Source organism: Tenrec ecaudatus, chromosome 4 (genome assembly GCF_050624435.1).
Source record: "Tenrec ecaudatus isolate mTenEca1 chromosome 4, mTenEca1.hap1, whole genome shotgun sequence".
Taxonomy (NCBI): domain Eukaryota; kingdom Metazoa; phylum Chordata; class Mammalia; order Afrosoricida; family Tenrecidae; genus Tenrec; species Tenrec ecaudatus.
Window position 1 is genome coordinate 81,019,650 of NC_134533.1, and position 14,068 is coordinate 81,033,717.

At 41.4% G+C, this 14,068-nt stretch overlaps 1 protein-coding gene across 11 annotated transcripts in view; it reads right to left on the minus strand.

Moving 5' to 3' along the window:
* DLG2 (discs large MAGUK scaffold protein 2) overlaps positions 1–14,068 on the minus strand; it is a 2,300,776-nt gene that overhangs the window by 437,751 nt on the left and 1,848,957 nt on the right. For all 11 annotated transcript variants that reach the window (XM_075548681.1, XM_075548686.1, XM_075548690.1 and 8 more), the window contains one exon: positions 354–422. In XM_075548681.1, the coding sequence (XP_075404796.1) occupies positions 354–422 (69 nt within the window). The remainder of the gene's footprint in view (positions 1–353; positions 423–14,068) is intronic.

The following is a 14,068-nucleotide window of genomic DNA, read 5'->3' on the forward strand; positions in this document are numbered from 1 at the left end:
AACCTCTTCCAGTGAACTGATTGGGCAATGAAGAAATACAAGACACTAAAGTCTACATGTAAACCTCGTCAGTCGGCCTCCCCTTTGGAAGCGATCCTGACTTTCTGAATCTGTGCTCACCCTGCATTGTAAGGGGTTGTACTGCTGTCGCTCTGACTAGACAGTAAGCTTTCTGAAGGGGACAGTGGGAATCTTATTTGACTTTTGAAAACCAGTCCCAAGAACAGTGCCTGGCACATATGGAGGCGCATACATATTTGCTTATTAAAAGAAGGAAAGAAATAATTTCTTTATGTGTAAAGTGATAAGGCTGAGCAGTTCTACAAGGAAGCGCTTGCGTATTTTTTTCTTACCCTTCCAAAGAGATGGCCCGTTGGAGAGTCACTGAAGGCTGGCGAGTCGCAGTGCTGTGTTGAGAATGACTGTCAGGAAAGAAAAGACAAACATGGTCATTTATTTAAATTATACTCTCATATTCTAATCAGTCCTACTGTTGAGAAGAGAATCAATCTTGAGAGGAATATAATAGAGATTAAATCATTATTCTACTAAAACATAACAGTTCAGCAGATAAAGGAGGACTGTTTCCCTACGATTTGTTTTCCACATGTCTTCTGCAAAAGCAAGCTCCAAATGACAGATGCAAATGGAAAGGAACAAAAACATGTGGAAAATATAATTTTCTACACTCTGGGATAAGAGACCAGAAAGCATCAAAACATAAGCTTCATGGTGATGCCGTGCATTTCAATTTCAAAAAATGCAGGGAATCTACTTTCCTAGCCAATTTTTAAACAGAACCCAATTTATAAATCAAAGTGGTATTAAATTAATATAAACTTATTAAGACTTTACATTGGCAATAGGTAATTACAAAATTATACGGTACAATTGAGTTGTCTGGTGACCACAAAAGCTTAAAAATGAGGTCTACTGTTGTCGTGTTGGGCCAACATTCGGCTGTATTTCCATGCTGTGTTCTGGCTGCAGGGCAGCACACTGAGTGACAGGGCAGCACACTGAGTGACAGGGAAGTACTGACAACAGCAACCCTAACACTCAGCATCTATCAAGCTCATCCCTTTTGTGCATGTTTCATGAATTTTTACATCTTATATTTATCACAACTCTATGAGGCATGTAGAGCTCGGTGGCGCAGTGGGATGTGCATTGGGCTGTGATCACCAAGTCAGCAGTTCAAGCCCACCAACCGCTTTGTGGGGAAAGCTGAAACTGTCTGCTCCTGTAGAGATTTCCCATCTTTGAAATGCCAGGCAGCAGCTCTGCTCTGTCCTCTAGGGTCTCTGTGAAGAGGAATCAACTTGATGGCAGTGGTTTGGTTTGTTTTTTTGGGAGGTGGGGAGTCCATATATGAAGTATGTATTGTCTCTAATCCCGGTTAACAAATAAGGAAACTGTGCTACAGAGTTTAGAAATGTATCAAACTCAAACAATAAATATTTATACTTGAAACAGTATTATGACTAATTCTAGAGCCACTAATATAAACCATGTCATATTATCTTCTAAATAAGTAAAAATAATAAAGAGTAATAGTAATAATTTTTCTGATTTCTAAGAATTTATCTTGCAACCTCAGAATAGTCTTTAATTATTCTTCCAAAGAAATCGCCGGAGAAGCATCTGCCTGACATAGGCACAATAACAATGCAACAGCAAAAATGAATGAACTGGGCTTTCCGTGCTAGATATTTAGGCTGTGAGTGTTCCATGTATTTTTATGTGTCATGAATTTCAGCCACAGTGTTGACTGCAAACCCATGTAGCATGTACGTATGAACATGAATATCAAACCAGATCTATAACGGGACATCAGAGCTCAGTGTCTGCAGAACGTTAGGCACCTTCACAAAGTGCTACGACTTCCTAGTGTGAATTTTGCAAACAGCAGTGTTTGCTCAGAGGAGGAGGCCTCCCCCTCTGATAGCATCTGTCTGAAGTCGAGGGAACAGAATTTCAGGAACGTAACTAAGGCCTTCACCGTTGTCTGTCAGTTTGTCGTATTCTGGTGGCTTGCGTGTTGCTGTGATGCTGGAAGCTAAGTCACCTGTATTTCAAATACCCCCAGAGTCACCCCTGGTGAACAGCTACGCTTCCAGACAAAGAACAGACGAGAAAGAGGGGGCCAGTCTGTCTAGTTCTGATGGATTAGCCACAGGAGACTTTATGAGCAGCAGCTGGACACTGCCTGGCACAGTGAGCAAAAACGAGGTCCCTCAGTCAGATGGCCTCAAGATACAACTGGGGTAGGGCTGCCCCTCAGCGTAGGACAGACTGTGATGGGCGACATGGAGGAAGGAAAGCTTCTGGGGCCCGTGTGTGCTGACAGGGCACAGCTCAGAATGAGAATACACAGCAGCAGACATTCACGGGAAATCAAAAGGCAGAATGTACAATGTAGGAAACTAGGAAATTCTCCAACATAATGACAGTTGGGAGGATGCCCCAAGAGCAGGCAGTGCTTCATTCTGAAGTAGACACACTGCAATGGGTGGGAACCACTTCCCTGCATCAGCAACAACTGTGGTCTAGAGCAGTGGTTCTCCACCTGGGGGCGCCTGATTCATAACAGTAGCAAAATGACAGTGATGAAGTAGCAACGAAAATAATGTTATGGCTGGGGGTCACCACACCATGAGGAGCTGTGTGAAAGGGTCGCGGCGTGAGGAAGGTTGAGAACCACTGGTTTAGACTAGCAGGGGTCTTCAAGCTATGGCCCGCGGGCCACATGTGGCCCGCTAAGGATATTTATCTGGCCTGCTGGGTATTTTTGCCGCCGCTGCCTGTTCTGCTTAGCAGCTGACTCATGCAGTGTGCATAGGAATTTGTTCATGGTTTTTTAAAAAAACTATAGTCTGGCCCTCCAATGGTCTGAGGGACAGTGAACTGGCCTCCTGTTTAAAAAGTAGAGGATCATCATTTGTAAGCTAAAGATTGTATCTTCTCCTTCATGAATTCTGCATAATGCCAATCACCATAAATGTTCACTTTATATTCTAATCCACCGAATCGAAAGGCAGCATAGTGTACCATGCACCATAAACCCAGACTGCCTGAGTTCAAGTCCTGTCTCTACCACATATATCCATGTGGCCTTGTCCAAGTGACTCAAACCTCTTTGTATGCCAGTCTCATCTGTATAACAAAGAGAGTAAAGGGATATTCTTATAGAAAACTCATGGAAGGTTGTTAGGAAGATTCAGTGGGTACAGTGTTTTTAGAGAACGTGGTAAAAGCTATGCAAGTGTTTGTTAAATATATAAGCTAATCTGATTTAAAAACTATTATTGAGGTTATTTCAGTAAGCCAAATAGTTAGAATATGAGGTATATAATTCTGGTATCAAATGACTTTGGTGACTTAAAACAAGAATAATCCCATTGCCACTGAGTTGATTCGACTCTACAGGACAGAGTAGAACCTTCCGTGTGAGTTTCAGAGGTTGTACACCTGGAGATGAACACACAGCCTCCTCTTTGTCCTGCAGTGGAGTACAGGGGATTGAACTGTTGACCTTCCAGTTCTAAGCCCACTCTACCACCAGGGCAGTCTCCAATTCAAATATACGCTCCTTTGCAAAACAACATTATAAAATGAATGGAATTAAAAATAAGGGAAAGTGAAAACACACCATAGTTCTATTCTTTTTCTCACAGATTATAAAATCCTGTAATTTAACTTTTAAACTGTTCTATAAGGTGATTATTATCCCTTTTGGGAACTGATCACAATGATCTACATATAATCCCCATCCCTGGGGGACAGACAACAGAAAAGTGGGTTAAGGGAGACATCAGAGACTGTAAGACGTGATACAATAATAATAATTTATAAATTATCAAGGGTTGGAAAAATGAAGAGCTAGTACCAAGGGCTCAAGTAGAAAGAAAATGTTTTGAGAATGATGATGGCAACAAATGCACAAATGTGCTTGACACCATGGTGTGTGTATGGACTATGATAAGAGCTGTATGAGCCCCAATAAAATTCTTTTTAAAAATTATTATCCCTTTTATTTGTAGAGCTCATCTAATATGCCAGAAATCAATAGCTAGTAAATGTAGAGGCGAATGAACAAAACATGTTTTTTTATTATCAAATATGTGCACTCTTTATTATATCATATTGATTCTGCATGTTTGTGTCCTCTTTATACTTTTTAATATAAACTTATATAGAACATATAGCAATTCATCTTACATTTTTCCTTAAAAGTATAGTTTACGCATTTCTAATCAATTCTCTATAATCACTACTTGGGTACTATATAATGTTATTTATTATGAAGAAAACAATATATTTAAGCACTATTTTTATTGGATATATTTGAATTATTTATACTGTTTTAATATTATAAATACTGTTATAATGAGTATACTGATATCAATTACATTTTTCCTTTTTTAAATATTCCCTTAGGATGGATTCCCAAATTGGAAATTTTATTAGATTCTTAATGCATGTTATCAGATTATGTTTTAAAACTTCCTATTAGGGACAATAAAAGAGTAAGATTAAAAAATAATTTAGTAACATAAATTATATGTATATCTTTAAGATATATTTATAAGCCTTCAAGTATACATATTTGGTAGTGTTGTGGAGTAGGCATTAGCTTGCTAACTGCAAGGTTGGTGGTTCAAACTGAGCAGCCCCTCAATGGGAAAAAGATGAGACTCTCTGTTTCTGCAAAGATTTAGTCTTGGAAACCCTACATGTGATCTCTCTGAATGAAAACCTGCTGCATGGCAGTACGTTTGCTTATTGGTATGTCTGCTTCTACCAGTTTCACCATGATCTTACAAATGCTGCTGTCATAATTGGAAAAAAATTGATAATAGGTACTGACTTACAGTGAGCACATCTTCCTTTATTAACCTACTGCCCTTGGGTCAATTCCGACCGACATAGGGACTCTATAGGCCAGAGGCTAACTGCTCCCCAGGGCTTCTGCAGATCTAAATGCTTACCTAGACATCGGTGCCACCCCGAGGAGTGGCTGGTAGATCTAAGGAGTGGCTGTGTGGTGAATCCAAGAAACCACCAGGGATCTTCTTGGTTTGTCAGTAAGAACAACCTTTTCTCCATATGTGTATTTGCTAACTTTATTTCTTTGGTGCAAATTGCAAAGTCATTTCTATCCCCATTTAGTTCCTCTTTGTTTAGTGACGTTTCTTATTGGGTAAGGATCATCGATGTTTTTTATGCAAATAACACTAGACTTGACTGTGCCAAGGCATCCGACTGCTAGATCATAACAGGAATTCCAGAACACTTCACTGTGCTCACTTGGAACCTGTACATGGATCACGAGGTAGCTGTGCAAATCCAACAAGGGCCTACTTACAGGTTTAAAATCAGATGGTGGTAGCTTCTCTCTACACTTATTCAACCTGTATGCTGAGCAAGCAATCAGAGCAGTTGGGTTTTATGCAGAGGAATGCAGTGTCAGGATTGAAGGAAGGCTTATTAACAAGCTGCAGTATGCAGATGATGCAGCATTGGGATTGGAGGAAGGCTTATTAACAAGCTGCAGTATGCAGATGATGCAGCATCAGGATTGGAGGAAGGCCAATTAACAAGCTGCAGTATGCAGATGTTGTAGCATCGGGATTGGAGGAAGGCTTATTAACAAGCTGCAGTATGCAGATGACACCACATTGTTTGCTGAAAGGGAGGAGGACTGGAGCCACTTGCTGATGAAGTTTGCAGCCTGTAGTTGAGATTACCACTTCATGTAAGAAGACCCTAATCCTCACAACTGGACCAATAGATCACATCATGATAAATAGAGTTGAACTTGAGAAGGATTTAGTTTTACTTGGATCCACACTCAGTGCTCAAAGAAGCAGCAATTAAGAGACCAAAAGACCCATTGCACTAGGTACATCTGCAGCACACGACCTCTTGAGAGCACGGAAAAACAAGGATGTTACTTTGAGGCCTAAGTTGTTCCTGACTCAAGACACAGTATTTTCAAGGGCCTCGTCTACATGTGAAAGCTGGACGTCTAAATAAGGAAGGCTGAAGAAGAATGGAGGCATTTGAATGGTGATGCTGGAGAAGATTGAAAGTACCATGGACTGTCAAAAGAACCAGCATGCCCATCTTGGAAGAAGTAAGGCCAGCATGCTCCACAGAGGCAAAGGTGGCAAGACTGTATCTCACATATTTTGGACCTGTTGCCAGGAGAGAACAGTCCCTGGACACCATGCTCAGTGAAGTGGAGGGCAGTGAAAAAGAGGAAGGCCCTCAATGAGATGGACTGACAGAGTGGCTGCAAAGATGGACTCAGGGACTGGAGAAATTGTGAGGCTGGCGCAAGGACCAGGCAGTGTTTCTTTCTGTCGTGCACAGGGTCTCTGTGGGCTGGGAATGACTCGGTGATACCTAACAACAATGACAACAAAGGTTAGAAGATGTAATTTTTCTGCCTAGATGGACAGAGGACAGGAGACTGGGGCCAAGGATTACAGATGACCCCTCCATGCTGGAAATGTTAGTTGTGGTGGAGTCTGTTGCTGGCAGATCAAGTCTGAGCTTGTTGTCAACCATTTCATCCTGTGCCGCCCAAACTACTTTTGTAAAGATGCTCTGCTAGTTGGCATAGGACCACTTATGAAAATTTTTCCTCAGGAGAAGGGGTGGTGGGAGTGGGTGCTTGTTATTTGGGTAAAAATGCAGGTAACCAAGATTGATCAGTAACTAGAGTCCCTGATAGCTTCCTCGCCATCAGCTCTGTCTGCGTAATTAAAATGGGAGGAAATATTCAGTAATCGTATTATTCTACCCCCAACATTTCCAAGAATCTGCTTTTAAAAGTTCTAGTCAAACTTAAATGCAGAAGGTACCCTCCAGTGCTCAGGGAACTTGAATCCTTTAAAATTACTCATGCCAAGCCAGCCGTTTCTCCTAATGTGAGCACCTGGAATAAAGAGAGCTTTTTACAACTCGTAATTGCCTCCGTACTCGACTCAAACAAATACATTGAGTGATCTGACAGTCAAGAACTGTAGACACAAAGGTGTATTGTTAGCCACAGGTAGTAATGCCTAAGCAATGTTTGCAGTAGGTGTTAGGAGATATCTGATGGGCATAATAACTTGGATTTTAAAATTACCAAACGTCGTCTCTTGGGTTGAAGCAGCTTGTTCTATCCTTTCCACATGATAGGCCTGCAAAGACTGCATGTTGCTATTGCTAACATGACTAAAATTATAGCTAATCACCATCTGGTTGCTTTACGTGCTCAGGCGGAGAGGCCTGCCGGATAGAATTCGGAGAGATGCAAAGAAAGGCACAAGGGGGGAAGGCACAGAGAAAATGTAAGAAAAGTGGGTGAAGGGAGACATCGGACAGTGTAATCCATGAAATAATAATAATAATTTATAAGCTATCAAGGGTGAGGGAGGGTGAAAAGGTGTGGGAGGGAGGGGAAAAAAAAGGAGGAGCTGATACCAAGGGCTCAAGTAGAAAGCAAATGTTTTGAGAATGGTAAAGGCAACAAATGTACAAATGTGCTCAACCCAATGGATGGATGGATGGATTGTGATAAGAGCTGTATGAGTCCCCAGTAAAATGATTTAAGAAAAGAAAAAATGTAAACCTTTCAGTGTCAGAAAATAAACATGCTTGGATTATTCTTTGTCCTTAAAAAAATCCCTATTCACAAATGCCCAGAAATTCCCATATCTGTGTATTTGGTGTTGTTCTTGTTACAGTCACATATCTCCTCTCCTGGAACCATTTAGTAATACCTCTTCACTAGCTCCCTACCGACCGGGTCAAAGGCCCAGCGGGCATCCCTCCTCCGTGAGCCACCTGTTTTGCACGTGCTCACAGCAGCATCAGGGACCACGGCCACCGCCTCTCTCTCCAGCTGCCTGACGTGCTTTCAGATTCCTGTCTACACCTTCAGATTGGAGCTTTCTATGAAGATTCTGCCGAAGGGCCTTCTTGAATACAGGAATTAGTAAGTAAGGGATGAAAAAGGAATTAAACTTCAGTGACATATAAGGCCCCATGCCTTAAAAATAATGCAATACCATTAAATACTAGGTAGAATGCCGGGTTTTGAGGAAACTTCAGGCTCAGAGTCGCATAGGCAGTAGTAGGCGGCAAGAGCACATAGCACCTAGGTTTGCTAACTCCCAAGTGCCTGCTCCTTGGAGACAAACCATGTTGCCTTACAGAAAGCTGGACTTAAAGCTCTGTGGTTAGACCATAGAGGTGACCGGATGCAGTCAGTTAGGGAATGCTGAATTCTCACTGGACAGCAGCGGCAGTTTACAGAAAACATTACCCATTTCTTCCTTCCATGTATGTACAACTTTCTCATTAGTCACAGAGCCTTGTCTGTCCGCCTCCCACTACCTGAATGAGGATTGAAGCTCGGAGGAATCACAGATGAATGGGCAAGCCTGAGCCGTACTGAGCAGCCTGTCAGTAGTGATCGTGATGCTGGGAGTAAAGTCCGTGGTACAGGGTAGGGATCACGGGTGCCAACCCCATGTCTAGGTAGCTTGGCCGATGTGCTCAAGCAGGCAATTATGGAAGTAAATCTCCCGGAGACGCTACAAGACTGAGAGAGCATTATCAGCCTCATTGCCTTTATCGTCCTGCTGTCATTGAATAAATCTGGGTCAGAGAACAAAAGAGTCTCCTTTCGAAGAACTCACCAATTTCACAGGTAAAGGACTCCCAGGCTGTGGCCTACAGAAGGGGCATTTGAATGACAGTGAAAGATGTAATCCTGACACTGTATTCAATGGAAACAATATTTTTGAGCATGACAATCCAAATTATCCTATTACACATGAAGCACAACGGATGGAGCTGGTAACGATTGATGGCTTTTAAAATCTCTCCTCCTTTCAGGCAATCAGGGGCACGGAAAGATTGGCTATTTAGGTGGGAAGTCCAAACTGTCTTTTTAATATTTTCTGCTTATGCCCTTATTAATGAACTGATATCAATTGATTTAGTTTGACTTATAAATCAATAAAATCACTCCTACTGTATGTGCAAATTTCTGTCTCTTCGTCCCCTTTTTTATTTTATTTTATTTTTAAAAACAATTTATTAGGGGCTCAAACAACTCTTATCACAGTCCACACATATACATACATCAATTGTATAAAGCACATCTGTACATTTTCTGCCCTAATCATTTTCTTTTTTTTTCTTCGTTCCCCTTTTTAATGAACTAATATCTCTGTCATGCTTAGGGACCATGGTGGCACAATGGGTGAGGCATCGGGTTGCGTAGTCCTGAGGTGGACTACGAGAGGGGAAAGCTGTGTGCTCTCTTACAGACGCGCACTTCCAGAGTCTCCCCACCATGGTCACTGCGAGTGGCTACCATTTGGAATCGACACCACAGCAATGGGTTCTCTTTTGAGAGTCAGATTTGATCCTTCGCCTTCCTCTTAAATATCCTGTATCTCTAACTGGTTCCTTCTCTGGAGTTTCACTTGGCTCTTTCCTTCTGTTTCTCCTTTGTAAGTAGAAGCAGGTTAGCGTCTTGGGAAACTGAACAATCTACTTCACATGTAACCCAAACGCATCACCTTTCCTCGTGAAGCTGCAAACCGAGATGCATTTGGATGTCAAACACGAGTGGGACGTACCTGCTACACATGGGAGAATATGTTCTACAGTGAGACCACTACAATCATCAAAACCTTCTCTGCGTCCCCTCAGGAAACAAGCTGACCAGTGACAATTCTTTGCATGTCTCCTATATGTTTACCAAAATTAGTTGAAATGTTTCTTAAATCTGTTCATTTCTGTTGGACTTCATTTTAAATTGCATCATTTAATTATATGCTCCAAAAATGAAATATGAATATTTTAAAAAGAAGTATCACTCTAGAGAGCAAACTTCATGAGTAGGAAATATTTGATTATAGGATGTAGCTAAAAACACTGCTGTCAAATCAGGTATGACACTTGGATAAAGTGTCCAATTAGAGACCATTTTTAGATCAAAATGTAATTACAAAATGAAGAATGCTCTTTGCTTAACTTATTTTGAGGTTCACTGTTAAAGAAATTCCATCAGAAAAGCATAGGTAATGTAATAAGGGTTGGTTGTAATGAAAAAAAAAACACACCGAAAACTTGGTTTACAGTTTTTATGTCCTCAGAAATAAATATGGTATAATAGACATTTTGAAGCAACTGATGGACATTTTGGATGTTGGAAAATATCACAAAAACTGCCCAGAACTCTCACTACAGATCACTCTGGTCAGGATCATAATAGCTCTAGACAGCGAAGGACAGAAAACAAAAACAAACAAACAAACAAAAATTTGAAAACACAGGAAAGACCAGAATAACTGGTCTGTGGTCTTCAGACACCCTTCAAGCTGGAAGTAAACCCGGCCCCAGGGAGCCTCTTTCAGCCAAACGATAAAGTAAGAACACTGGGAGGGATATACTCGTCCGTACAGCAAACCTCATGAAAGGAAAGGGCAGCATCTTCCCCAAACAAAGCTCAAGTGGCAAGAAGTAGTGGAACAGAAGGAAAATGGAAATGAGGAAGCCAAGGAGGAAGGGAGGCACACTGAAAGTGTTGCAGCCAATGTCAACAAACAAACAAACAAACAAACAAACAAACAAACAAACAAACTGTGTAGGAATTATTAAAGAGCAAACTAGTCTGCTGGGTAAACTGTCACCCAGACTACATTGAAACAAAGGAGCAACAACAAATACAGGTTGTGGCCAGAGATTGCCAAATGCTAGAAAGAATTGTGAGTCTCATACACACAAATATATGATGAAGCACATGATTTATTAATTGATCTAAAACCAAGCAGATTTTCTGATGATTTATAAAAAGACAGTGGCTCGATGATTATTCAATGAAAATCTAAATTGTGGACAATGTGGACGTCATATGTGTCGGAACAAAGTAACAGTTGCCGCTGAGTTGATTCTGACTCATATGGACCCTACAGAACAGAGTCCAACTACCCCATGTGGGTTCCAACTCTGTGAGCCTCAGGGAAGGAGACTGGCGTTTTCCCCCATGGAGTTGCTGCGGGATTGACCTGGCGGCCTTTCCAGTTAGCAGCCCATCACTAAACTGCTGCACTACCATTAAGCTGGGCCAGGGCTCAGGGTAAAAGATCCTCAGTAATAGGAACTGAAAATGAGGGGCTACACAGCACCCTAATTGAGAGGACGGGGAAGGACGGGGCGGTGTTTCCTTCCGTTGTGTGGAGTCCCCATTAAACTGGAATCCACTCAATAGCACCTAACACACGCCACCAAAACACTTGTTTTACTATATCACCACAGTGCCGTACTTTTAAAGTTAAGGCAAAACAATGAAGGCATGCAAATGTGTGCTTTAAAAAAATCTACTTAGATCTACTTTTAAAAAATTTTATATGTTGACTGTTGACTAACAAATAATTACTTGAATCTGGTTGTGTAAGTTAAGAGGCGCTCTACTGCATGCATGTCTTATCCGCAGGGATTACTCTTTTAAACTTTGAAAGGATGAGGCCGAGAAAAGTTAGGTTTCACTATTAGAATGCACTAGAAGTCTGACCAGCCTGCTCTCTTCTCCGTGACTTTTCATACTCTCTTCCGTAGCAATTTACTGATGAACAAAGCCAAAGTCCTGGCAATTGAAAATGTTCTTTGCATTACCGTCTGGCAGCTGGCAAGTCTGGGAGGATACACTAGCAAATGCTGGTCTAATCTCTACGACAAAATCTTTGCTTAAGCTGGAAAGTACCAGCATTTTCTCTTGTGTATCAACCCAAGTGGCTGAAATGTCAGGAAGAAAACATAGTGTTTTAATATAAGCAGGTGTATTCCTGCCTTTCTATCATTTTCTTGCCTTTTTCAGCATGCAAACTACCTCTCTGGGGGACCCACATAGATGTATGTATCATAAGGCAACTTGGGATGGATGGTATGTGTCAAAAAAGGCCCTTTTTCATATGAACTATTTTTCACAAAGACAGCAAAAAATGGAATTTATAGTAGCTTGAAGATGAGGCTTTCTTCTTCCGTAAATATTTATAGTCTCTGAAGCCTTAGGGAGCAGTTCTACCTGCTTTAGGGTCACTATGAGTCAGAATCACCGCAATGGCAGTGGATTAAAACAGTTGGCACACAGTCCAGCGAACACAGTTAGTTGAAAAAGAAAAATATATTACAGTTAGGAATGTTACAGAAAGTATAGACAACAATTAGAGAATGCCTAGCAATGAATTTACAATGGAATATTTTGGATGCCAGTTGGGATTGATAGCTATGTAATTGATAAAGCTCTGAATTTTCCCTTCTGCCACACAGCAAACAAGTCTTCCAAGATCACATAGTCTTCTCTCTCTATCCCCATCTGGAAAACAGAGCTATGTAAACGAAAAAAGCTGTTGAGAAGTCAGATGTAAACCTTCCCACAATCAATGCTCACATCCAGTGGTCTTAGATAAGCCATTTCGCTTTCCTTATTTTGATTTCGTTTGAATAAAGGCAATTTCTCTTGTCCTTTCCATCTACTTTCTTGGATATAAATAGGAGAGAGCACAGTGATGGGGGAAAGGCATGAATTGGGAGGCAGGCCTTGGGATGTCCCATTATTCTGAATTGGGTACGTGAGGACCTCAACCACTGAGTCTCTCGTATTTCCTGCCCTGTTTTTGGTACAGCACACATGGTGATGTCTTTGTACAGATAATCCTGTCGGGGTGGAAAAAAAGTCACATATGAAAACCAGAACTCTGTAAAGTGTGAAACATGATGAATGTAATAAATGGAAATGGCCTGCCATGGAGGCAATGTGATTTGGTCAAAAGATGGCTGGAACCAGCGACTAGAGCCTGGGTCTGAGGATAGACTATATCAATAGAGCGAAGTACAAAGAAAATGGAAACAATGGAATTTGGTCATTAGGTGGTGGAAGACTGAGAAATCGGCAAGAACTTCCATGTCTCTGGTTGGGATGACTGGGTCGATGGTGGTACTTTACACTAAAAAGGAAGTAAGAGGAGGATGACAGATGAGACGACAGGAGACTATTTCAATATTGTGGTGTTGATGTACCTGCATTACATCAAGGTAGAGATGCCTGGTAAGACTGGAATCTTGATCTCAATAGAGCAACGGAGCATTAAGTTGGTCTTAACAGAGTGTACAACGAAAGGGATAACTTCCCTGGCCAACTTGTGTAGGACAGATATTGCTTGCCTCCTCTCCTATCGCTTGGCTCTATTTTCTTTCTTTCTTTTTTCTCGCTTGGCTCTATTTTCAATGAGGACTTGGCCCTTATTCTACCATTTAATTTCCCAATTGATTTTTCAGACAGACAACCGGAATATTCAATTAAATATGGGTTAGCTTCCTTGGTGTAAACTATTGGCTTTTAGTGCCATGGAATGGGCCCAGATGCTTAGCAAAAGGGGAGAAGTCTGCTTAACAGCTGTCGTGTGTTTCACCATCATCTCATTGATAGGTGACAGGAGTAAAATCCAATTATTTATTCTCACGATTAATACTGCCAAAGTTAAGAAGTTCCTTCATCTATGGCTATCCTTCCCTTGGGTGAAAATGTCATCCTATGGTCAATTACTTGAGTAAACCTGTACTTGTTCTCTAAGTTTTAGTATTAAGGCAAGAAAAGTCTGGCAATAAAAACCCAATTTAATGAAGTAAAGTGCTACTTAAATCTCTTAATGTGGATTTTTAATTCAATCAAGTGCTGTGGAACTAGGTGCCAGCAGCAAACCCTTTCCACTTTCATGAGGTCTTGCTGCCCTGGGAGACTAACTTCCCAGCCCAAGGCGACTTTTCCTTTTGACCTCTCTGGCTACGAGCAGCTGGATGAGACTTAGCATCCATATCCACTGGGTGATATGAAGCAAGTGACTCAACATGGAAACGTTCTGATTCGGGATCTGAACGGCAAGCTTCCGAATGGAGGAAATGGAACACACACCATATTGATGGACACCGACCAGAGACTGAGGTGCACCTGCCCTAACCCGTGGTATTTTCAATTGCCTCATGTGCTCGCAAAAGT